Below are 25567 nucleotides of genomic sequence, written 5' to 3'. Positions count from 1 at the left end.
GATCTTGGCAAGAAAAAAAAAGGATCCTTGAGGATCTTGGAAAAATAAAAAAATCCTTGAGGATCTTGGCAAGAAAATGAAAGATCCTTGAGGATCTTGGCAAGAAAATAAAAGATCCTTGAGGATCTTGACAAGAAAAAAAAGGGATCCTTGAGGATCGTGGAAAAATAAAAAAATCCTCGAGGATCTTGGCAAGAAAATAAAAGATCCGTGAGGATCTTGGCAAGAAAAAAAAAGGATCCTTGAGGATCTTGGAAAAATAAAAAAATCCTTGAGGATCTTGGCAAGAAAATGAAAGATCCTTGAGGATCTTGGCAAGAAAATGAAAGATCCTTGAGGATATTTGCAAGAAAATGAAAGATCGTTGAGGATCTTGGCGAGAAAATGAAAGATCGTTGAGGATCTTTGCAAGAAAATGAAAGATCCTTGAGGATCTTGGCAAGAAAATGAAAGATCCTTGAGGATATTGGCAAGAAATTGGAAGATCCTTGAAGATCTTAACAAGAATTGTTAAGATCCTCAAAGATTTCTCAAAGATCTTCATGAAGATCCTTGGGAGGATCCTCAAAGGTCCTCATGAAGATCTTTAAAGTTCCTTAAAGATCCCCCAAAGATTTTCACCAGGATTATTACATTTGGGACTTTATTACATTTAGGACAGTTATTACATTTAGGCCTTCAGGGATTACAGGAAAATCTAAGCTCAGTATCACTCTGGACAGATTAGAAGAGTACCTCGAATCCTGAGATAACGTAAACGGTATACTGGAGGTAGATTTTTGAAGTGGTCGTGCAGCATAATTCAGAAGTTAACTATTAAGTTGATATTAAATATCTATCGGGCGTAGCTCGTTCACCAAATGTCCGATTGTATGAGTTTTTTCGGGTGTCATCGCATCGTGATTTCCTTTTGCACACGTATTGCGCCATCTGTGTAGACTTCTGCCTTGTCCTCTTTTCGCATTGTGGCATTACCTACCTCTGTCCACGGGGAAATCTTTAGTGTAACAGCTGTCACTTTAACATCTCGATTTGGATGTCCGCTATAACAACAATGCACTAGCACAGTTAATCGATTGCATTGGAGGCTTATTACATTTAGGACCAAATGTTATTACATTTAGGACTTTACTATAATTAGGACCAAATGTTATTACATCTATGACAGTTATTACATTTAGGACTTCAACATCCCACTGATCCCATGGCTTTGATTCCTAATCCCACATACCTCGTTACGACCCTGATGAATACAACAATTCATGATGGAGAGGAGAAGGATCTCCCTTGGAGCTCCAAGCACGTTCCGCGTGCATACTATTTTTAAATACCAAACGTGCTTTGCTATCTTTCATGATCAGCTTAATAAATCTCAAGAAATACAAACGTGTAAAAGGCACCTGTGGTCATTCCGTATGTAAAAAGTGACAGGAAAGAATTTACCCCAGAGTTAACGCTCGGTTATATGAAATTTTGGGGAAAAATGCGTGATCAGTCTTGTTGATAATGATTATCAATTATACTCTTTATGCATTTTCCGCCGAATTTCATAGTTTTTTTTCCGAATACCTATTAACTACGGTTACCTGTTCAAAATATTTGTTTGCATTATATTCATTTAATTAAAGTTAGATGAAGAAAAAACTACGAGTTTCAGTGGATGAAACCCCGTGGTGTTCATATGATATATTTTGGAAACCAAAATCATAACAAAAGCGATTTATTGTTCTTATTCTGGAGAAAGTTGATTGTAAACAGTTATCACAATATAAGGCATCCAACATAGTAAGAACGCAATGATAGTTGCTATTCCCATCCTTTGTAATTTCCTGCTGCGTTCCTGATGTCTTAAGGCCCCTCTCTCAGTTCGAGACGAAGCCAGTTTGTCTCTCTGAAGTTTAAGGTAAACAATGCCATAAAGCACAGAAATAGAAAACAGCGGTAAAATCAAAACTGTTATGAATAGAAAGATCTTATAGCGTATCTCCGTCGACTCATGATCGAAAGCTGGTTCCCAGTTGGATTTACAAATGTTATCGGCAGACAGACGGAAAGTGTAAAGGTACGGCGAATGAATCGCCATTGAAACTATCCATGTTAAAGCTACGAAGAGATAACGTCTTTTCACCGTGACTACCTTCCTGTAGAAAATTGGATAAACAATCGCAAGAAATCGCTCAGTGGCTATGAGCATTAAGCTCTGTGTCGACACAGATAACGATATGTCGCTTAAGAAAACACACATCTTGCACAGAAATGTACCGGCATCTCCACGAAATAGGAAAGCGTTGGATCCGGTGAATTCCCTCGTAAGAAGGCGAGGCATTAGAAAGAGTGCGATCAGCAGATCAGATGCAGCCATGTTGGCGATATGGAGCATGATTATTTCCTTCATTCTCACATAGGCAGCGATTAAAAGAATGTTTCCCACCAAGGATACCAGAAGAGTGACCACATGTATTGCGATATAAACTTGTACGGGTCCCACAGTAAAGGGACAAGTTGTTGGCGTAGAAGTATCATTGCTGTCTAAACCAGCATGGTCCAAAATCGCGGATAAGTTGTTTGCGTTTTCAATCATCGTGACAGGCTCTTTGTTCTGTCTCTAGGGGGTAAAATAGGTTTCTGCCGTTACCAGGTCACAGTTGGACGCTTTCACGTTCGAGGAAGACTCGAAGACAACAATGCTGTTTACAGATATAGATTGAGCTGAATTGATTCCCTCGATTTCTTCAGCCGCTGTCGCCACGGCAGATCGAAGTGACGATGCCTTTAAATAACTCCTGTTCAACTGGAGCTTATATCTCAACAGCTGCTTTGTCTGTTTAAGGTTGTGAAGACAGTTTCAACCACAATCAATATAAAACACAGCTACCTCACGGAAAATATTCGAATACGCAGTTCGTCATCCATGGGGAAACACAAGTGATTGGTCACGCCACAAATTTACGTCATGGCGCTCTCTCCTCATGTCAGACTTTGAAGGGGTTAATTCAAATGATAGACGTTGTTAAATGATTTGAACACCTTCCATCTGATTCGTCATTTTTTAAAAAAAAGGTGGTCTGCCGTGCATGGGGATTTATCTCTTTTGCGGACCATCCTTATGGCACCTTTCTTTTTACTCTTTTGTATTATTATCTATTAATGTAAGTAAGTAAGTAAGTAAGTAAGTAAGTTATATGTGTCATTAAATTGTAATAAATAAATAAATTGTTCTTATTCTATTACTTGAGAATTAACTTTCATTCCTATTTTTGTCAACTACTGACTTGCCTGACGAAGAAATTAATCATTTAAAAGACATTGCTTGTTTTGAATTAACGTTCAAGCTACGCTTATTTCTAATAAACTTAGCATCTTCATTTCAGTAAAAAGTTCACCAATCAAAGGACTACATATCGATTCTAACAGTCTGCAAACATAAATACATTGAAAAATCAATTAATCTTTTCAAAGACTGGAAAACAAAATAAGAATAATGAGATTACAGGGTGTGAACCAACATTACGAGTTAGGTTTGAATTTTATCAAAGCACCTCAGAAGCGTGATTTCAGAGTGAATTTCATCGCGGCAGCTCTTTAGCTCGGGTTAGACGAGATGATTGCCTCACGTTCAGTGCAACCTGCCAATTTCTCGTCAGAGGATCCAGCTGAAGACCAAGACAATGTCAGCAAACCGCTGTTAAAAGTTGTTGACGAAATATACAGTCCGGCGTTAAAAGTCATGAAGTTATTCGGCTTGTACCTCGGAGATACAAGTTTGAAACGTTTGGCTCATCCCTCCGGTTATTCAAGACAACCGAACATTCTCGCCAGCATTTACGGTTGTGTGATTATTGTTGGGTTTTGGTTCAATGTTGTGGTTGGTATTTTTGCCATTTTTTGTGGAGATGATATGTACACGTTCATCTTGTTCAGCTTATGGTGCGTGTTAATTGCACTCAACGCAACACTTTGTCCGTTTGTACTTTGTGTTCCCTTCGCCGACGCAAGAAAGTCCCGATTTGGCTATTTCCTGATGAAGTTATCTGCCATTAGGATCACTGCCAGTTTAGAAAAGGTAAAAGCTAAGTCAACCAGGAGCATCGTTTTGCTTGTGTTCGTCTCCATTTTCTCCATAGCTGGAACCTTAATGACATCTCTTCTACTGAAAATAAACATGGCTGACAGTGAGCCCTGGAATCAGTGGTTTGGGTTCAAAATAGTCTCCTTAGCTTTCCTCATCGTCGGTTGTGGAGCGTGGTTACTACCAGTTCTTTTTTACTGCATCACTTGCTGGATTCTGGAAGCATTGTTCGAGGACTTACACCAACGATTATCACCCCTGTATCCTATTACTTTGGATCTAGCAGCTTTTAAGATAAAGCATCGTAAGCTTTGTGAGGTGGTCGAGCTCGCGGACAAGACGCTTCGTCTTCCTGTGTTTGGGATGGTTTCGCTGTATCTTCCTCTGATTTGCTTTAACTTTTTCCAGCTGGTTAACTTACCTCCAGGGGATAAATTTGTATCTCTTATCAGTGTCCTTATTTTTCTACTGCTTGCTGCTTGTACCTTGGCAATAATCATGGTGTTTGGGTCAAAGGTCAATGAACAGGTAAAGGAATTTCTAAAGGAGATTTTCGACGAGTTATTACTTGGAGCAAAGTTCTATTGAGTATTTTCCCAAACTTGCATAAATTACCTGTGCCACAGCTTCACCAAAATTCACCAAGATTTTATATCAATGCTAATTCTATGTCTAGTCGTAAAAATGAATTAACCTCTATTGTCATTTATCATCTCTTTGTTTATCCAATTATTTCAGATTCACAGCTTTCAAAAGGACTTGGAGACATTTGCAGTTTCAAAAGACGAGGAAGTAAAGGTAGGTCAAGCCTAAAATAAGTTCTTCGAAATTCTTTCACTAAACGTTTTTCTGTCTCCGCTTCGCGGTACGCCTGTTTCTAAGTATATATGCGCGTGTTTGCCTGTAGTTTCTTAACGACCCGTTTATTACATATGTCAGTGTTCTTTCTCTGCAAAGTATAAGAAAGTGTAGGCTAATAAGTCCTTAATAAGTGAGGCCTGGATAGAGCTTTAAAGTGGCAACTTTCTGGACTTATATTTTAGTTGGTGATGTTTATGCTGGAACTTCAAGGCGAACCAAAGGGTCTTTCTGTCGGCGGACTGGCAGTGATCAACAAATCAATGTCTCTAACGGTAAGTTCTCTGCTTCCTAACTTTACGGTGACGTCCACCCACTACTGAAATGGACACAACTTACCCTCACTGAATAAAACAGTTGACGTAGGTTGAAAGGAGAAAATAATGCACTTACAACCATAACATTTCCTTTTCTTCCATTCTGACTACGAGCTATCTGGTTTTTCCCTTTGCTAATGGTATATCTCTCGTTCCAGATTGTCGGAGTTCTTGTTTCCTACTTTGCTGTTATGCTATCCCTGCCAAAGTGACCGTCGACTTTGGAATGAATGAAAATAACAGAGGGCCATTGTGCTCATCTTTGCTTGCTTGTTTTTGTTTTTGTTTTTTTCCTGGCTTTTATTAATTTTTGACTGCGTCTCGGATTAACGCACTTTTCAAAACTTCTTCTAAACACGCACTGATTTGCGCTTAGTGCACTAAGAATTTCAACTTACACCTCAAATAACTCTTTGTGTAGCTGTTCCGTTTTGGCGCCAAAATGAAGTCGCAAAGAATCTGGGGACGAAGTAGGTATTTTATATTTAAATAGGCGCAACGAAATTAAACATGTTAAATACTTGTCTAACAATCAACCCAACACATCCCCTAAAAGAACATGTAAAGAGCTGTGTAAAGATGTATGGACTACCCAACAAAATTGTAAGTAACATTTCGCTGTGAATATTTCAGCCCTTCAAGTGCAATTTCATATTTAAAACGCACTTTCATTAATTTGCTCTGCAGTTCACTGTTGCTGATGTTACCGTTAGCAACCGATGCAGAAATGAAACGGTTATTTGTGCATCTGTAGCCTTCAAATTTAAGTAACGTTTCGCTCCGGAAGCGTGAATCGCATATTTTTTTATCACATTTAATAGCTTTAAGTTTTATTTTAAAAAAATTGAAGTATAGCCACCATTAAAAATATAATTCAAATTTCTCTACGGAATTTCTCCATTCGGTGTGGGATTTCGCCCTCTTGAGTAAGCAGCGAGAAAAGTTTGAGACGCAAACATTTTTTGAGCCCAACGACAATTTGCAGGCCAAGAAACATTTCTAATCAAACAAAACGGATTCCTGGACTTACTTTGTATGAACAAAAAGATATGCGATATCTAGATATGCGACGGGTTTTAGTGTTTTGAGATGTATTGCTAGGCTTGTTCACAAGATCCACAAAAGTACAAAATCACTGTTATATGAAATATACAAGCGGATACAATATTTTTTCGTAACTATGATTGTCAATCTCGATCGTGGATTGACTAAGATGCTTCTTTGAATTGAATAGTCACCACCCACTTCGTCTGAAAAGCCTTTCGCTCGTCCCAGCTCTTCGAGATTCAGCGTAGAGGCTATCGCCAGGACTTCCACCACAGGGGGCCTGTACAATCTGTTTGTGTAGCCGACTGTAGTTTTATAGTGAATGTGCCAGATTTACCGTTTGCCTCACCTATGGTGATATATTGCTGACTATGTACATAAATCATGGATAAATAAACGTTGAATTACTTTACCTGTGGTGTATAGTCGTCCTTTTGCCTCGAAAATGTTTTTTTTGAGCGATTTTGAATAAGTCTGAGTTCGTCGTTAATGTAATGCATAAAAGAAACAACAGTCGGCTACACAAACAGATTGTATGGGCCCCTGTGCTTCCGCCAAAACGATATAGTGCATTCAGCGTTTCAAAGCGTAATGCACCGCACATATTCTAGATTCTAGAATTTCTTAAAATCTTTCATTATTTTGAAAAATAAACAACAAATTTGTGTCTTTTTGCGATAACTTGGAATTTAATGACTGACGTGTTATACTTTTTTAGCCAAGAGATTAGTTGAAATAACAGGGAGTGGTGAATTGTATCTTGGGAAATCATGGATGTTGGAAACTTTTCAGGTTCATTTTCAAATCTCGTGCGCCTGTGAGAAGAGTATCGAAGTCTTGTTCAAAAAGGAATTCAGTTTGGTCTCAAGTCTCGCCTCTCTTTCAAAATTCTGAATTTCTAGGATGAGCTCTCAAAGTAAAGGATTAAGGTAGTCTTAAACTAAAGGCAGCCAGAGTTATTCATCAACAGCGATTAAAGTCTGTGTACGATTATTCTCCTTATTTCCGTGTAGATTATGATGCCTGGAAAATATCTCACTTATAACCCCTATAAACGAGTGTGAAGTGAGGGTGGTTTTTACATGTAAAGTCATAAGCTCCGACTGAATATTAGACACTTCTCGTTAGGTCGAAGTCTTACAAGTCTCGGATCTTATTATTTTGCCTTACATCGTCGAAAGGCAGAACGTTTCAGTATGGCGTACATGCACAATACCACCTATAAGAAACACCACTTCCTTGACGTGGACTCTTTAAGAACACACGACTTGTTGGTACTTTTAAGGATTCTGAAGTACGAGCTTACCGAACGAGAAAAGATCGAAACTAGGCCTGTCTGATATTGCAGTACTCTTATCGCGAAAACCTGAGCGAGTGTATTCGAGTCTTCATGGTAGGTTCACATAAATTACCGTGAGGAATCAGCTTTTCATCCAGAAAGTCCGATATCGTCTTTTAGCGTAGTTTCATTTTATTAGTAAACCTCCATAAATGGACATACTATACGCTAAATCTATTTATAAGTATTCTGCTTTATTTTTTCTTGTTTTGTTAAGTGGGGTGCAAAGCTAATATGGCTTCTGGTTTTTTTTTTTCCTTATCACTTGCTGTCAAAGCGACGAGGCTCTGAGTAATACAACCTATCTGTGTTATCTGATGTCCTCGAGTCATGCAGTCATTTGGGATTGATGTATATTGATAAAAATATTTATACTTGAGGCTTACAAGATTGCAAAAGTGACTATTTAACATAGGAAAATGAGAATATCAGCTGTGACAAATTCAAAATAAAAACCTGCAAGGTTTTCGGCTTAATTAAAACTGCTACAAAAATATAGCTCCCTTACATCATATTGATCTTTCATCGTCAAAACTTGACTGAAACAGGGACGCACAAATGCATGTATTTAGTGCATCTGCTGCCTCTGAATTCCATCTACTTAACTTGCCGTACAGAAAGACTTTTAGCAGTTGAACACCAACATAGCGCTAACTCGCCGAAAACGCTTCAAAATGGCCTGAGACGCTAGGAATCAACAAAGAAAACAACAAGGCAATAAGGTAAGTCCATTTTATTTCAAAACAAGACGTTTTTCCCTCTCTTTTAAGGCAAACCGATAACATCCCATACAAGCCTTTATAAATATAAAACGTTGCGCAACACGGTAAGAGTCACGTTCCCTCTTCTAGTAGTGAGCTTGGGCTGCCTGTGTTAACGAATAAACGCCTCTGCCAGCAGGGTATCATCGACTCAAACCCACGGTAAAACTTCGCAATCAGGGATCTACACCACTGTATCAAGAAACACATTTATTTTTGGGAAAAGCCGGTTATTCTCAGAGCCTTAAAAAAGTCTCTCAGTATAGCGATGTCAAATCTTGATGAGAGCAATTTAGTCCGATTTCGGGCTAAACGAGTGCGTGTAGAAAAGACAGAAAAGTCCCTCAAAATAGTTTGAAAACGTACGGGCCTTGGTGAAAGAAAATTCAAATGTTTTGGAATGCACTGTTCAGAGTACTTCAATCTTCACCTTCCCTTTCGACGACATATCTTCGCCTCCTAGGAGATCGATCTAGGAATTAAATGAACTTTTCAAGTCTTCTGAACATCTAAAACTGCAGAACGTGATCAGAAATACAGCTGCCAACAGAAATCGTTAGATTGTTTACATCTGATGATGCTGGACGCTAATTCAAACTTGGTTATTTAATAACGAGCTGATCTATCGATGAGAACTACTGAGCTAGATTCCTTCACAGCCGTTGTTTGGGCTCATCATGTAACGCTCCCTCCCCCTTGGTGGGGGAGAGAGCGTTGCGTGACGAGCCCAAACAACGGCTGCGAAGAAGACTACTACTAAGCTTACTGTGTCAAAATTTGAACTTTCGGAAATTGTTAAGACTACGAGATTTTTGTTTCGTGTTCTGTTAAGAATGCATGGTAGATATACTGATAGTGTTTTCCAGCTGGCGATTTACACAGCGGTTAGTGTAAAACGTAGACTGCGGACTGCAGACCGGGGGTAAAATGCAGACTTAGGGTAAAATGCAGACTGTGGGCTACAGATGAGGAGTAAAATGCAGACTGCAGACTGCATACCAGGGTTAAAATGCAGACTGAGGGTAAAATAAAATATTAATAATAAAAAAACAAGGCTTGGGAGTGTTCCTAACCGTACCCGTAATTTCTTTTTTCAAAATCCCGAAAACTCAAACCAAAAGGCGTTTATTCGCCTTAGCCAAACATATTATCAGCCTCGAGTTCTTGAACTCCCCATTTTGTTGAACCAAGTTTTCCAAAAGCACCCAAACTGATCGTAATGCTATGAATCTTACCTTTGTTTACGTGTCGGCCATTTTGAATTGTTCTTTTGCGACTAGGTCTGGGACCGAGTAACTCTTTCAGCGTTCAAATTCTTCATATGGCCTTGGAATTGTTTAGAAGACAAGACAAGCAAACTACGACAGCACAACAACAAGGTAAGGTCAACTCGTAGGTATCAAGCGTACTTTGTGAAAGACATTAACGCAAATTATCGAAAATTACCATGAGATCGATCGTCGTCCTCGTTTTTCGACAATTGACTTGGGGAGGACGTGACTTTTATACTGCGTGAAGCGGCCTTTTTGTGTTTCGTGAGTCCTGACGTGACATTATTTTATGGGTACGAAAACTCTTTATTTCATCCTTAAGACTCGTTTTTAATTATCAATATTTTACCCTCAGTCTGCATTTTACCCCTGGTCTGCAGTCTGCAGTCTGCATTTTACCCTCAGTCTGCATTTTACCCCGGTCTGCAGTCCGCAGTCTGCGTTTTACACCGACCGTTTACACAGCGTCTTTACATACGACGCGGCAAACTTTGATAGTTCTTCAGTTGTGCCTCGGAGAGCAGCTGGTAAGTAAAAAAACAGCCTCTTTACGAAATTCCGGTAGAAACATCCTCTTTACAAAATTCCGGTAGAAACATTTCGTTGTAATGTTATCATGTTTGTGATCGCTTTCCAATGCGAATTGTTTTACGGTTTCTTATATTAGATGCTAGCTTATATGCATGCTTCTTCTCGAATTTCCAAAAATCAAAAAGAACCGCTGCAGTACTGTCTGACATATTGTGCTCTTTCTAATTTGCATGATCTATAGTCGGCACGTGGGCATTACCGCTGTTTGATGTATAGCTGGCAGCGCCCGTGGGAAAGATGAAGCGAATCCTATGTTCTGATCGGCTACCCGAACGGGCAAGATGGACTATCTTACCCGCTCGAGGTTGCTACCTTTGATTCCGCGCAAGGAAAAATTTTGCAGAGCGGACTTAAAAAGTTCGTAACTTTTGGACAATGTCGGCGGCGAAGTCGCAAAAAGCGTCAAAAGAAAGTCAAAAGAATGAAAAAACTCAACGACCCTCTTGAGCTTATTGTCTTTCCCGGCTCTCGAAATAAACAAGTCATTCTTGAAACCTATTTAAAACGAAGTCTTTCGCTACAAAATAAATCCTTTATTGACCAAGCTTGATCGTTCAATATGGCGGGATGTTAGACTCGTTCTTTCTTCGCGTCTTTATGAGCCTCGACTTCGTCTCAGTCCAGACAAGAGCAACTGAAGAAAGAACTCGGCCAATATCCAGCCATGTTGATCTGGCGCTTTCTTATATATAGCGCCCGCTCTGATCTCGCTCTTGGCCAATCAGAGCGAGCGTTATATCGACCACAAGCCAAAGCAATACCAAAAGTTGATATTGTTACATGTTTGTATCAAGAATACCAATAAATGGGATGATATCGTTGGACTTCGCAGATAAACCAAATATTATCGCATCATATTACGTTACTTAATGTAAACAAATTACACTTCCTGGGTTTGCCTTCTGTGATGCCTGATACCGAAACATTTCCGCGGTGAAAAACGGAGCGAGTAGTTTCAAGTCTGTAAGGTATGAAACACAATTAAGTACATAGGTTCGGCAAGCTCGTGGATATACCTATGTAGTTAAAAATTAATTGTAAATAACAAGATGTGGTACAAAGTGCTTTAATTAGTATACCATGGATCAGTTGGAAACTTTTCAGCTCCGATCTCCAAATCTTGTCTGCCTTTGGAAAGAGTGCAAAAACGAATTTGCTTCTGACACGAGTCTCGCAGTTCTTTCCAAGTTCTGAAAGTCTATGATGTCCTATTTAGTAAGGCAGCGGATGGCGACTGGGTTAGGCAACTGAGAAGACTTGTACACTGGCCGCGATAAAAGTCTGCGTATGATTTTCGGCTGTCGTGGATAAAAGTTGTTCTCACGATACTAATGGGTAGTAAACATCATATTTCGCTGTAATAAGGAGTAAAGCGACGTGGCTGTACAGGACAGCTCAAAATTAAAGCCTCAACCAATTATTAGACACGGTGAGGAAAAACCATTTGATCCAGCAAGTCTGTAATTGTCTTTTTCGCGTAGTTTCATACAACAAGTCAAGTTCTTCAATTCGACGGTCTACGTGTTTAATTAAGTTATTAAATTATAGCGCAGAGCGCATATAAGTTCTTTTCATTTTTCTTCCCTTTTTTTGAGCCCGTACTTGCAATGAGGCTCTGAGCAAAACAAATTATGTCTGAAATTTCATTTCCTTTAGTTAAACAATCATTTGTAATTGATGTATAATGATATGAATATGCGAGGCATACAAGATTGGAACCTGCATGGTCTCACCCCCAGCTTTCTTAAGTGAACTCATGTCTAACAGAATCACTACAGGAAGATATTACTCATTTTCCCACAATTAATGTTTTACACCTTTATCGTAACAAGTATAAGTTACTCGCTAGGCTCGGACATTGTTCTTTTGGATCAGTTTTTATTCCTGGGAAACCGAACTCGATATGTATTTGTCGTACTCCGGATTACCAATCCAGCTCTACAAGCAAACGACTTTCGACATGAAGCAGCATCTTATGGGGTGATCTGCTTTGTCAGTGGGAACGCTATCAAGACCTCTCTATTCTCAGAAGCCTTTAATTCTTCGTCTCGTTTTATTTCTACACTTCTTAGCTGATCAATTTTTCCTTTAATTTCAACTTTTAGTTTCAACAGTTAAGTGCATTGCATTATAGGTTGATAGTGATATTTGTTTTTATCAGAAACACCAAAAATGTAATGATATTGTGTAGACAAACCAAATATCCTCGTATCAGATCACGAGACACACTAGAACAAATAGAACAAACATAAGTTCCTGGATTTTTCTTTCTGTAGTGTCGGATATCGGAACATTTCTGCAGTGAATAACTGAGCGATTAGTCTCAAGTCTGCAAGGTAGGTTCATAAAATACATATCGGCGAGCTCTTGGTTACACCTTTTTAGTTAAGAGTCAAATGTAAATAACGTTAAGCGGTGAACAATAACTTGGGAAATCAGGGATGTCAGGGGCTTTTCTCGTCACATCTCCAAATCACGTCTGCCTTTGGGAGGAGTTTCGAAGTTTCGTGCACAAAGAATTGCTTCGATCTCGAGCTTTAATTTCCATTTCTCTCCAAGTTCTAAATGTCCTGGAAGTGCTTCAAAACAGAGGACTGCACCAGTCTCGCTCTTAAGGCAACTTAGTAGAGTTATTCACTAACAGCGATGAGGGTCTGCGTATGATTTCTGTCTTTCAGTGAAAAATAGTGCTATGTATACGCTGATACGTACCGATTATGTCACTTTCACCAACTTGCAGTAATCAAGAGTAAAGTGACTGATTACTAGACACAGTTCCGGGTTGTCGAAGTCTTGCAAACCCCGGATTTTAACATTTTTCGCCCCTTATAAAAACGAGACTGGCAAAACCTTTCATTATTGCATACACTAATACCTACAAGAAACACCACTTCCTTGATGTCATCTCTTTCAGTAAGAACGTACGACTCGTTGGTGTTTTTAGGGATCCTGAAGTACGAGCTTACCCACCGAAAAAAAGAACAAAACTAGGACTGCCAGATATCGCAGTACTCTTAAAGGAAAAGCCTGAACGGGTGTATTCGAGTCTACAAGGTAGGTTAAAAAAGATTACGATGACGAATAAGCATTTAATCGGACAAGCCTGTAATTATCTTTTTTTGAGTAGTCTAATGTTATTAGTCAGGGTCTTCAATTTGACGGATTATAAGTACTAAATTAAGCTGCATTTATTCTGCCTTTTTTTTCAGTGTGAATTGTAGCGCAAAGCCCATATAACTTTTTTTTTTTAGCACTTACTTGTTATCAGATCGATGAGGCTCTGAGCAAAACAACTTATGTATAGTATTACATTTACTTGAGTCATGCGATCATTTGGGATTGATGTATAATGATAGAAATATGTGAGGCATACAAAACTACAAAAGTAATCTTTTCACATATGAAACTAAGAATTTCGGCCACAAAACATTCAAACTAAAAAAGTGAAAGCTTTTCGACTTGATTAGCTGCTACAAATATAAAGTTCCCTAACACCATATTGGCCTTTAATCAATGACACTTAAGAAATATCCCGACTCAATTCAGCGGGCAAAGCCGCTTTTTCTAGGAACCTCACGATTTCTTGGGTTGAATTTCTTTCTTTACTCGTTGATACTCATTTCTTTCAATGTATGAAATGCATGTACATGTTATATATTTCGGAATTAAAACTGATTCAACGCTAGTAGGATCCGCTTTAATACATTCCATGAGAGGAAATAGAAATCTTCAGTTTTGCAGAGATCAATCACCTAGTCAACATTATAAGAATTAGAAGATAGATAACGAAAGAATGCATTGCAACGCTTATACATGCTTTCGTATCAAGCCGCTTAATCTACGAGAGCAGCATCCAACTGGTGCCTCTGAGTTTCATATACATAAATTACAGAGGGCTCAAAAGGCAGCTGTGTACCTAACATAATATTGCAGGAGAGCAGATTTTATCACAGCATAACTTTTCTTCAGTCACGCATATTTCTACAGGAGGCACTTCCGTAAGACCGTGTACTTTACAACAATCATCTGCATCTTGATCGTAGCAGGTGTAGATCACTCGCTGGGCTCGGTGATCGTTCTTTTCATGAAGTGGCATCTACTCAAATATGTGGTGATCTGCTCATTGTTTCATCAGAAACATGACGTCAGTAAATAGCTATATTTCTTAGCTAGTCAAATTTTCATTTCAATTTCCGTAGGTTGGTGATATTTGTTTACATAAAGGAAACGAATAATATGGCGATATTACGTAACATCGTATACAAACCAAATATCTTCGTATCTTACGTGGCACAAAACAACAAACTTCAGTTCCTGACTAAGCTTTCCGTACTGCCTGAAAATTTCAATGGTGAAAAAACGTGCGAGTAGTTTCGAGTCTGCAAGGTATGTTCTAAAAGTGAATTAAGACGCAAACGTCCGGCAAGTTCGAGATTATGACTAAAAAAAAAGTAATTGCTAAGAACAAGATTTCGTGCATGCTAATGTGGGAAATCAAGGATGTTGGAAACTCTTCAAGCTCGATCTCCAAATCTCGCCTGCCTTTAGAAAGCGAAGTGTATCAGAGTATTGTTTAAGAATAATTTGTTTTGGTCTAGAGTTTTGCATTTCTCTCCAAGTCATATAAGTCCGCAATGTGCTCTTAAAGCAACTTAAGGCAACTTAACAGAGTTATTTACTGACAGCAATGAAAGTCTGTGTATTTTTTTTCTTTTGCTGAAAAATAGTGCCCTGTAAAGCTGATAGGTAGCTTTCATATTATATTTACGACTTTGCACTAATCTGGAGTAAAGCGACGGTAGTTGTACATGTAAGCTCAAACGTTTTGACTGATTATTAGACACAGTGTCGGTAGGTGGACATCTTCCGTGTTTCGGATTTTATTCTCATCTACCCCTTGTATTGCCTTGCATCTTCAACTCGTAGAACTATTCAGTATAACATGCATAACCGCATACAACAAACACCACTTCGTTAATGACTCTTCAAAAACCCAGGACTCAAACACTAGTGTTTTTAGGGATCCTGAAGTACGAACTTACCGACTGGAAAAAAAGAACAAAACTAGGACTGTCTGATATTGAAGCACTCTTAAAAGGAAAAACTGAGTGGGTGTGTTCGAGTCTATAATGTGGGTTCAAATAGTTTACCAAAAGGAATTAGTATTAAACCAACAAGTCTGTACATAGTTGTCTTTTTTGCTTGGTTTTAGAGTATCAGTTAAGTTCTTCAAATCGACAGACTATGCGCTTAATTAAGCTACATCTATTTTGCTAAATTTTTTTCCAGTTTAAATCTGCCCAAAGCCCACAGCTTTTTTTCCCTTCCTTTTTTTGTTTGAGAACTTTCTTACTGTCAGAGCAATGTGGCTCTAAGGAAAACAGTATACACTACCACCAACACTGAGAAACATTTCTTTCTTGATGACTCTTTAAAATCGCTCAACTCAAACGCTGGTATTTTTAGGTAACCCGGAGTACAAACTTACCGACTAACAAAAATACTTTCAAAACTAGGCTGTGTGATAATGCAGTAATCTTTAAGGTTAACCTGAGCGAGTGCCCTCGAGTCTACAAGGTAGGTTCACATATTGATTACCATAACGGATAGTTAATTAATCCAACAAGTCTATAGTCGTCTTTTTCGGGTAGTTTCATGTTATTGGAAAACTTCTTCAATTCGACGGACCACGAGCTTAACTGAATTGTAGTTATTCTGGTTGTTTACCATTTGCCACAAATTCCCGGAAATTCCACTTGAGATGTAAATGGTAAACGTTTTTTTAGTTCGTTCCACTAGAAAATTCCCGGGACAAACGGAAATTCTGGAAAGGTAGACCCGTTTTTCTGGTTGGGACGTTCCGAACGGGAGTTTACCATTTAGAAGTTTCTTGAGTTTCGTACTAGTTTCAAGCCTCTTGGCCTTTGGCCAAGCGCAATCGCTTCAACATCAACATCAATTATGGCGGATTCACAGCAAATGGGGTATGTGTACCAGTGTTCATGTTGCTCTTATTCGTCTCCGATTCTGGAAATATTCCTAACACGTAGGTGTTCCTTGTATTTAGATGATGAGCGGACTTAAAATAGCTAACTCGCGTCCAAAATCGAATGGCTGTCAAGTTTTGCGCTATATTTTATCCTCCCGCGAACATAATTGCAAATTTTCTGCAACGTCTTTTCTTTCATTTTATACACGGTTGACGTATCAACTGGGCTGTCAGAAATAGCAAATCTCAGTCGATCAGTTTCTCCTGTCTAGCGTGGTGCAACAATCCGGAAAATTTAGGCAAATGGTAAACGACCCGTACCGTTTTTACCGAACAAAAATTCTGGACCGAAATTTCCGGAAATATTTTGTAAATGGTAAATAACCTTCCCAGTTTAAATGGGTGTGTAAAGCCCATATAGCTTATTTTTTCCCTTTTTTTGAGCACTTACTCCTTATCAGAGCAATGAGGCTCTGAACAAAACAACTTAAATGAGTTAACTTATTTACTTGACTAGTGCAATCATTTGGACTGATGTTTACTGATATGAATATTTGAGGCTTACAAGAATGCAAAGAAAGGATTTAAAATAAAAAACTGAGTGTTCCAGTTTGGAAAAATTCGAACTCAACAAATATAAGCTGGTTAAATCTGCTGCAAAAATGAAGCTCCTCAAACCGTATTTAACTTGAAACTGTGAAACATATTAGGAGATATCCCAACGTAGTTAAGTGGGCAAGGTGTCAGCTAAAAAGCTCACGATCTTCTTAATTTTATTTTTCCTTTACGCGTCAACGTTGGTCTTAATTCCTTTCCAATGCGTCAGAATTAAGGTGAAAGACATTTTGAAATAAAATTTGATTCAACGGGTCTAGAATCCGCGTTAATATATGCCATGAGAGGAAATTAATGAAAACCTGCAGTTCTTCAGCTTTTGATGATCTTTATCATATTAGGGGAATTAGAAGGTACACGTGTACCTAACTAATGAATGTTCAGAAACAGTTTCATATGCTTTTATATATATCAAGCTGTATAGACTACAAGAACAGCTTCTACGAAGTGCTTCCAAATTCTATAAATTATGAAACTATAAATTAGAGAGAGATGAGGACGCTGCTGTGAGCCTGATATTGCAGGAGAGTAGATTTTTCATCACAGCACAACTTTTCTTAAGTCACACATATTTTCAATGGTTCTGGGGATTACTTTTAAAGCCATACATGGTCTTAACCCACCTTACCTAATTGAACTCATTTCTACTGGAGAAAACTATAGTTTACAGGCTTGGGGATCGTTGTTACTGTTCTTTCATAGTGTTTTCTATCGGAAACATTATGTCAGTGAAAAGTTACAAGAAAGCTGAAATTTGAATTTAATAATTGTTTTATTATAAATTTTTGAACGATCTGTAAAAGAGGACACTTCTCTCTGAGCTTGAAAAAGTTTGAGACCACTACACAGAAGAGCAGCTTGGAAACTGGGAAGACTTTCAACTCGACATGATAACCTTATATCCGCTATAGACATTGGGTTATCATGTAAACTTCACACGCCATTTTGTATTGAAAAAATGTTCTCGAACAATCAGAGTTTTCATAGTAAATCTAATGTTTTCTTTTAACTGAAGAAAACCAAGCCTATGATGATATTGTATAACACCATAGACAAACCAAATATTCTTGCATCACTTTACATGAACAAATACAACAAACATCAGTTCCTGGATTAGCCTTCTGTAAATAACCAAGAGCCTCCCGTTTAAAAGTTACTTTAAGATAAACAGGAGGATAGAAGACTTGCGTTAGCAATTACACATGCACCTTGCAATCATAGCAAAAGATTGAAATGGTTCTTTGGAGAGCAGTGACTTTGTAATAGATAGAAAACGTAGCATTCTGCCAAACCTTAATTATTATACAGTAAATGGTTTGAACCCGTGAGTTACATGTGATAGTGTAATCTGATCGTCCGAGTGGGTTTAGTCCTGAGAGGTACTGATGTCGGAGGTGGTGACTGACGTTTCGACAACGTGAGCGGAAGTCATCATCAGAGTCAAGAGAATAGTTGCTGTCAGTCGAATGTTCTCAAGTCCAGTTCGTGTGAAATGATTGGTTAATTTTGCCGTGATGTTATTGGCTGTAAGACTATTCTCTTGACTCCAATGATGACTTGCGCTCAGGTTTTGTGGAAACGTCAGTCACCACTAACAACAACAGTTCCTCCCAGGTTACACCCAGACGATCAGACTACACCATCACTTAATCATAATGTTGAATTACTTTATAGTGTGAAGGAGGTGCGACTATTAATCTTATCTCACAAGAACTATATTCCTTTGTAGACTCAGAAGCCAATCTCTTCGTGATGAAAGCGGAAAACTGTCCACCGCTAACCCGTCCAATTGTATGTCTGCTATTACTGTTTATAACACAAAGAACCGAAAGCAGGAGTTTGGGTGGTAACATCACCACCAATATGGTACTTACTCGGAATGACTCAGCTTATGAGGTGTATGAAGACCTGGTCGTGACCGAAAACGTCACCCTAACGGTACAACCGGGTGTTACGTTGTATTTTCAGCCTGGAGTCTCTTTGCAAGTTGAGGGTTCACTACAGGCAAAAGGAGATGCCCATAATAGAGTGGTCTTTTCCAAAATATCAGCAAACAGCTCGGTAAACGTGGAAGATTTAAACTTTACAGCATTTTATAACGATGGAATTCGGCTCAGCGAGGGAAACAGCTACCGTATTGGACGGTTGGAGATTTTCATAAATGGACAATGGGGAACTGTTTGCGATGACAGGTTTGATATGAGGGATGCTCAGGTCAGTTTTGTAAACATTGCAGTTTTTCCTACTTTCCTTTCCTTTCCTTTCCTTTTTTTCCCCTTTTCGTCCAGTTGGGGATAAATACCAGCGCGATCCTATCGGCCATCGCGGCTTGACTCGAGTACTGAGAAACACTTTATCTTTATGATTTTTCTCTACCCACAAGAGCATAGATGGGTACTGACAATTTTCATTGGAGGAGGGTGAGGGGGGTGGGGAGGGGGGTTTAGTGGTAACACTAATTGTGCACAGAATTTATCGACCAGATTGAAATTTTTTATGTAATAAGTTCCGATTCTTATTATTTCCATTTGTAGGTTGCTTGCAGACAGTTGGGTTTTCTGGAAGCAAAACGATTTTATACTCACGGCAGAGGGACCGGGCCTATCTGGTTGGACGACGTGGACTGTCAGGGGTCTGAGAACAGCTTGTTGAAGTGTCGAGGAGTCTCACTTCATAATTGCGGTTAGTTCTACAAGATTTGGATTAGTTCAAACCGCTTAAAAAAGTAAAGATAGATATAGTGTAGTTCTCTACCAAGATGGCAAAATCATATTATATTCTGCTCGGAAGTGAAATGTTTTACATTACTTGCTTGGAAGGCCGGTCAAATAGGTCAACCTTGGGGGAAGATTTCTTTAACGTCACACTAGCTAGGTAGACTTTGAACTCCAGAAGATAACTGCATTATCCGCTGCAGATATTGGGTCATCATGTCAACTTCACACGCCACTGAATGTCCTCGACTTATCAGCTTTTTCTTAGTAAGTCTAATGTATTGTAATCATTAATATCGATAATTTCCCGAGCTTATATTCACTTATACGAGGACATATGATTAGGGGGGACAAAGGGCCTTAAAAACGAGAATTTTACCCAACACCAATTTGTAACTGCTATGAAATGTGACGTGCGACAATAAAACCAGGTTTATCTGTACTTTTTATAAAAATGGAGAGAAATCGGGCGCAACCAATTATTTCTGTTTTATTGGCAACGATTCTATCCATACTTTCCCCATCGAAAAAGATAATATTAACATACCATTTTTGGAGTGTATTCTGGAATATAATAACGTGTACTAACGCAAGAAGACTTTTTTGAGGTAGATTTTCATGTTTTGAATCAGGATGCTCACAAGAATTATTAATCAAAATAACAAGGTTACTTAAGTTATCGAACAACAAACATATGAAATATATATATATGAACTGCGGTTATGAAACGTATATGTGCACGATCCTTCGCAGTAAAGCACTATTTAAGCAATAGTGAAAATCAGACCTGAAAAAAATTCAGGCCTGTAAGGGATTCGAACCACTGACCTCTGCGATACTAGTGCAGCGCTCTACCGATTGAGCTAACAAGCCAACTGGGAGCAGGCCATCAAATTAATTCGACGTAAACCCGTAGATGATAAATCAAACAACAAACATATGAAATACATATATATATGAACTGCGGTCATGAAACGTATATGTGCACGATCCTTCGCAGTAAAGCACTATTTAAGCAATAGTGAAAATCAGACCTGAAAAAAATTCAGGCCTGTACGGGATTCGAACCACTGACCTCTGCGATACTAGTGCAGCGCTCTACCAATTGAGCTAACAAGCCAACTGGGAGCAGGCCATCAAATTAATTCGACATAAACCCGTAGATGATAAATCAAACAACAAACATATGAAATACATATATATAAACTGCGGTAATGAAACGTATATATGCACGATCCTTCGCAGTAAAGCACTATTTCGTTTCATAACCGCAGTTCATATATATGTATTTCATATGTTTGTTGTTTGATTTATCATCTACGGGTTTATGTCGAATTAATTTGATGGCCTGCTCCCAGTTAGCTTGTTAGCTCAATTTGTAGAGCGCTGCATTAATATCGCAGAGGTCAGTGGTTCGAATCCCGTACAGGCCTGAATTTTTTTCAGGTCTGATTTTCACTATTGCTTAAATAGTGCTTTACTGCGAGGGATCGTGCACATATACGTTAAGTTATCGATTTACAAATCCGTAAGAATTTTTTTCGTTTTCCTCGGTAACTAAGCTCTAGTCTACCATCAAATTTCGTAATTGATAAAGGCGGACGTTACCAGGTCTCTGCATGTGTCAGCCTGCTTGATCTAAGAAAAAGCCTGATGATGCTGATTCTTTTTAATCATTAAGCTTATTGATGTCTTGTCATTTTTACCTGTTTTTAACAATTACCGACTTAACTTATCCTCGTCAGTGACACTCCGTCAGGTTTTTTGGTAGTTTCGCAGATGATTAACGCAGAAAAACCAAACTTTTTAGCAATTTTCTCTTATTATTGGCCGAAAGCCTACAGATTTACGTGCTAAAAATGCCCAATGTAGTGGAAGAGTAACAGAGCTCTTCAGTAAACACTGCCATTACCCTGGTAAGGCAGCGCGTGCTTTTTGCTTTTCAAAAATAATCGTCCAAAACAAACTCGGTGATCGATTAAGAAACGATAGCAGGATATTGTGATTTGATAGTGTCTCGCGGACAATAACTGATTCTAGTGCTGCTTTTCTTAGTCTCGTCCAACAGTCGTTATCTAACAGCTTGGGATTTGTTACAACCGAATCGAATCCAACTTTCCCATCTGAAACAACAAACGAAAACAGCAAGATGGCAGAGGAACCATCCTAATCTAATTGAAAAATCCCGAGATATCGATAGACTTGAATCTTCCGAAATCGGACATAACCGTTCGGGAGTTAGATGAGTCATGCAAAATTAGGTGGAGACGTCCCAGCTTAGATCAGCCGGAATTATCTGGTTCCCTTAGCTTAGATTTTGTTTTTTTCCTTGCTTGTTTCTTTTTGACGATATAGTTGAAACTATTTGTTGAAGTAATTACAACTTTGTTTCCTGTTTCTATTAGATCATAGTGAGGACATTGGAATAGAATGTCACAACCTAGAAAAGTTTCTGGCAAACGAAGTGTTCTGGAAAGGAATAAATTTTATCAACTCGCTTAAAGCTTCCGCACTGCAATATGTGGACGTAATTCAGGCCTACCAAGCAATAAAAGGTGATCAATACCTCCCTGACCTTGATCACGTAACAATCAAGGAATGCGTGCATGGTGTGAGGTCTGATGGCTTGAGATCTCCGCTGACCATAACTGAAAGTAGTATCAGAGACAACCAATACGCTGGTATGCAACTCCGGGGAAGTACAAAATCATTAACGATTGAGAACACAGCCGTTGATAACACGACAACTGGTGTCGGGATTTCGTATAATGCATTAGTTTCTGATCCATTGGATTTTTGCTCGGCCGATGTGGATAACCTTACATTTCCAATCACTCTCCAGGCACTTGGTAAAGTACGAACAAGAGTTGACTGCACTAAGGTAATAGTGTTAATATAAAAGGCTCATTTTCAGCTAAGGGTCGAAAAATCTAGGACTACACTGGTCTGGCTATACTTCGTTCTGGGATAGGCTCAGACTTCAAAATAGCGCCACTCTTTTGAGCAATAAGATGCAAACTTGTACCATTCGTGACTGGTTCACCAAGCTTTTACTCGGTCTTTAGTCATTTTATTTACTGATTTGCCAATGGTTCACAATGATATAATTGACCATATACAAGAAAATGAGTGTCAAGAAATTAGTTTTGGGACTGTCAAGATACATATTACTGATGAGCCGCCTTGTAAATAAATGGCTTAGTGTGCGTCCTTCTATTAATAATTTGCTTGTACGTGTCACCTTATAACCGAAAAAACTACTTCCCAGTAAGGCGATACCTAGTTAATGAAGACAATCGTTTGATCAGCCAGCATAGACTCGTTTGAATCTGGTAAGGGATGGAAAATGCAGTGTCTAAACGTACCTTCCGTCATTATATGCCACCTACCATTATCTAACGTACCAATAACGTAGCTCCATTTTCTGCCTTTAAAGGCACACACAACCCACAATTCCTCTATTCGCTCCGACGAAGGGCTAACGCTCGAAACGTCAGCTTTTGTAATCGTTACGGTGGCCAATTTATCATTTCAATTCTGTTGATATATCCAAATTATACCATTATCTAAGCTGCTTCTTATGTAACAGTAAATTCATTCAGGCAGGTTTGCTCCGACCCTCTCTGTGTAATAGAATACCTTGCTCTCAGAGGTGTAGCGTGACGTTACATAGAGAATGGATCAAAGTTAAACTGCATAACTCGCTGCTGCACTTGAAGTTTAGTAACAGCCCCTCTTCTTCCAAAAGGTTTTCAGAACTCAGCCTGGACAACGGTTGGCCGTGCATTATCAATCTTTTACTGGGGAAAGGTTTGAGCTGTTTGTGCACGACGGGAACACAACAAATGCTACACAACTCACGCTTTTGAATCAATCGACGAGTGTCGGTCAAGTTGTCATGCCATCCGTAAGCTCTGGTCACGAGCTCTACGTTAGATTTCAATTCAATGCAGCCCGCACGGAAACCAGGCTGAAATTCCTTGTCACAGAGGATAGAGGTCAGTCCATCAAATGATCGAGCAGTTAGTTATTGAGCCCACTTATCAATCGGTTAGTCTTTCAACTAGTTATTTAGTCATTCCGTCAACAAGCCAGTTGTAAGAAATAAATGAGCAAGTCCGTCAGTCAGCCAGTTACTTCCTCAGCCAGCCAGCCAGCTAGCTAATCATTCAGATAACCAGGGATTCCGTTAATCAGGCGGCCAGTACAAATATATCAATCAGTGGCTTAGAAAACCAGCCATAGAGTCGGTCGGTCAGGCGGTCGTTTACTTCATGAAACCATCTTTTACCTTTTAAAGGTAAACGATGGTAAATTTTTGTAAAAGCAGGAACTTTGTCAAACTGCTATTGACCATAAGACTACTAATTTGTGATATGGGACCACTGCAGAAACGGGAGAGGAGAACTATAAGTAGTACACCGTTGAAAACCGTTCATTAACGTCCAGTACACACTTACTCTTAACCGAAAAAGAACTGCTATAAAAATAGTTTAAATACATGCTATACAAACATACATACAAAACCGTTGGTCCTGAGCGTATTACATCACTTGCATTGTTTTCCACACGTGGGCATCACTATACACCCCACTACGCATGTCAGAAATTCAGCAATTCACCTCGGCCTCGAGACTGAGAATAAAAGATCCATGTGAACGATATTGGTTATGTAAAATTATGACAAAATCTTTATAACATGAACCAAAGAGTCACTTTTCTGTTTCTCTGTATTCATCAATATCATGTAACCCTTTTTGATATTTTTTTAAATAATATTTGGGTGGCAAACCATTAAATGGATATGCTTACTGCATTTCTGAATCAAAATTGATGCAATTGTTTTCCTTTATAGCTTTAGTTGACCTAGTTTTATCTTTTGAAATTCTAACAAAGTTACCACATGACCTAAATGGGCGTTTTGACGAACGATTTGGCAACTTCATAAGAAACTGTTGAGCTACACCCCCAGGAACGATTCTTCAACTGAAACTAACAAATCTTCGCTTCTCTCCCCAAATTTTAACAAACGAGCAGTTTTGCGTTGAGCTTTTGGCCTACTAATGTCAGCAATGTGAACTTATGAAACGTTCTGGAGAGCTCAGGTGCTGCCACCATCCATGCACCCATTTGTCAAATCGTGGGATATCACACCAACTATTTATTAGAACACAGCTAGCAGAACCGCGCAATCAAATTCAATATTTGTAAGCGTGCCCAGAATCCCGATAGTGCACGCTGACAGCGTCAGCAAATCGCTTCGCCAGAAATTTTTTTTTCGCGCGAGCGGCCAATTGTTAGCGCGGGAAAAATAATATATTTCGCGACAATAATGGATACAAACAGAAACTCGGCCTACTAGTCCGAAAACGAAGACAATGTTTCGACCATTTCCCTTGGGCTAGAGTTCTTAAATGAGGCAGAAAAAGAGAAAAACAAAGGAAAAGGAGACTCGGCATCAGCGCCGTCACGATTCGCTTCAACTGATATTGTTGTCCATTTTTCCCATCGGATTTGATGCACAATTCTACCGGCTATGTTCTAAAACAATTGGTTCATGCTTTCAGCTGTACACTATCGAGTTATGGAGCACGTGGGAAGTTTCGAGAGCACTCAAGAGGCTAGAGTTGGCCTCGGCTATCGCCTCGGGCAACTCTTACGCTTCTTTCGTGCTCTCCAAACTTCCCGCGTGCTCCATAACTCGATAGTGCACGCTAAAGCATGAACCAATTGTTAAATAGAAGAATATCAAAAATCAAATTTAAATGTATTAGGACAATGTAAACTCTAAAAAAAGTAAACCAATGCAATGAAATTTCAAGAAATATAAGCTTATTTGGATTTAAAACTGTCTACAGACGTTTCATTTACAGGGAGGAGCATTCGCTGATTGTTCGTGAGAAAAAAAATACTGAAAAAGAACATCTGTCGCAGCCCTTGGAACTATAAATTAAACATTTGAGCTTGAAGCTGTTTTGGATAGGCTGCTAATGAAA

The 25567-nt window shown here is 38.9% G+C and overlaps 3 protein-coding genes across 3 annotated transcripts in view; 2 read left to right on the top strand and 1 right to left on the bottom strand.

Annotated features, from left to right (window-relative positions):
- Positions 1-1686: 1686 nt before the first annotated feature.
- On the bottom strand, positions 1687-3038 carry LOC111343308 (QRFP-like peptide receptor). The gene has a single exon (XM_022950455.2). The coding sequence runs from the start codon at positions 2579-2581 to the stop codon at positions 1730-1732; it is 852 nt and encodes a 283-aa protein (XP_022806190.2). The 5' UTR covers positions 2582-3038; the 3' UTR covers positions 1687-1729.
- Positions 3039-3501: 463 nt separating this feature from the next.
- Positions 3502-5475, top strand: LOC148727110 (uncharacterized). The gene is made up of 4 exons (XM_088729098.1): positions 3502-4597; positions 4808-4867; positions 5113-5202; positions 5403-5475. The coding sequence occupies exons 1-4, from the start codon at positions 3602-3604 to the stop codon at positions 5454-5456; spliced, it is 1200 nt and encodes a 399-aa protein (XP_088585224.1). The 5' UTR covers positions 3502-3601; the 3' UTR covers positions 5457-5475.
- Positions 5476-18581: 13106 nt separating this feature from the next.
- LOC148727108 (protein bark beetle-like) overlaps positions 18582-25567 on the top strand; it is a 28021-nt gene continuing 21035 nt past the window's right edge. Inside the window, exons 1-4 of the mRNA XM_088728231.1 lie at positions 18582-19071; positions 19392-19539; positions 21977-22452; positions 23320-23569. Coding sequence (XP_088584357.1) covers positions 18610-19071; positions 19392-19539; positions 21977-22452; positions 23320-23569 — 1336 coding nt within the window. The 5' untranslated portion in view covers positions 18582-18609. The remainder of the gene's footprint in view (positions 19072-19391; positions 19540-21976; positions 22453-23319; positions 23570-25567) is intronic.

Source organism: Stylophora pistillata, chromosome 7 (assembly GCF_964205215.1).
Source record: "Stylophora pistillata chromosome 7, jaStyPist1.2, whole genome shotgun sequence".
NCBI classification, from domain to species: Eukaryota; Metazoa; Cnidaria; class Anthozoa; order Scleractinia; family Pocilloporidae; genus Stylophora; species Stylophora pistillata.
The sequence above is the reverse complement of the archived record's forward strand: the minus strand, read 5'-3'. Positions and strand labels throughout refer to the sequence as shown.

Bases quoted from the DNA above. Each gene is read 5' to 3' on its own strand.
- LOC111343308 (XM_022950455.2), bottom strand. From the start codon at position 2,581: ATGATTGAAAACGCAAACAACTTATCCGCGATTTTGGACCATGCTGGT.
- LOC148727110 (XM_088729098.1), top strand. From the start codon at position 3,602: ATGATTGCCTCACGTTCAGTGCAACCTGCCAATTTCTCGTCAGAGGAT. The intron at 4,868-5,112 runs GTAGGTCAAGCC...CTTATATTTTAG, and splicing joins CAAAAGACGAGGAAGTAAAG to TTGGTGATGTTTATGCTGGA. The intron at 5,203-5,402 runs GTAAGTTCTCTG...CTCTCGTTCCAG, and splicing joins ACAAATCAATGTCTCTAACG to ATTGTCGGAGTTCTTGTTTC.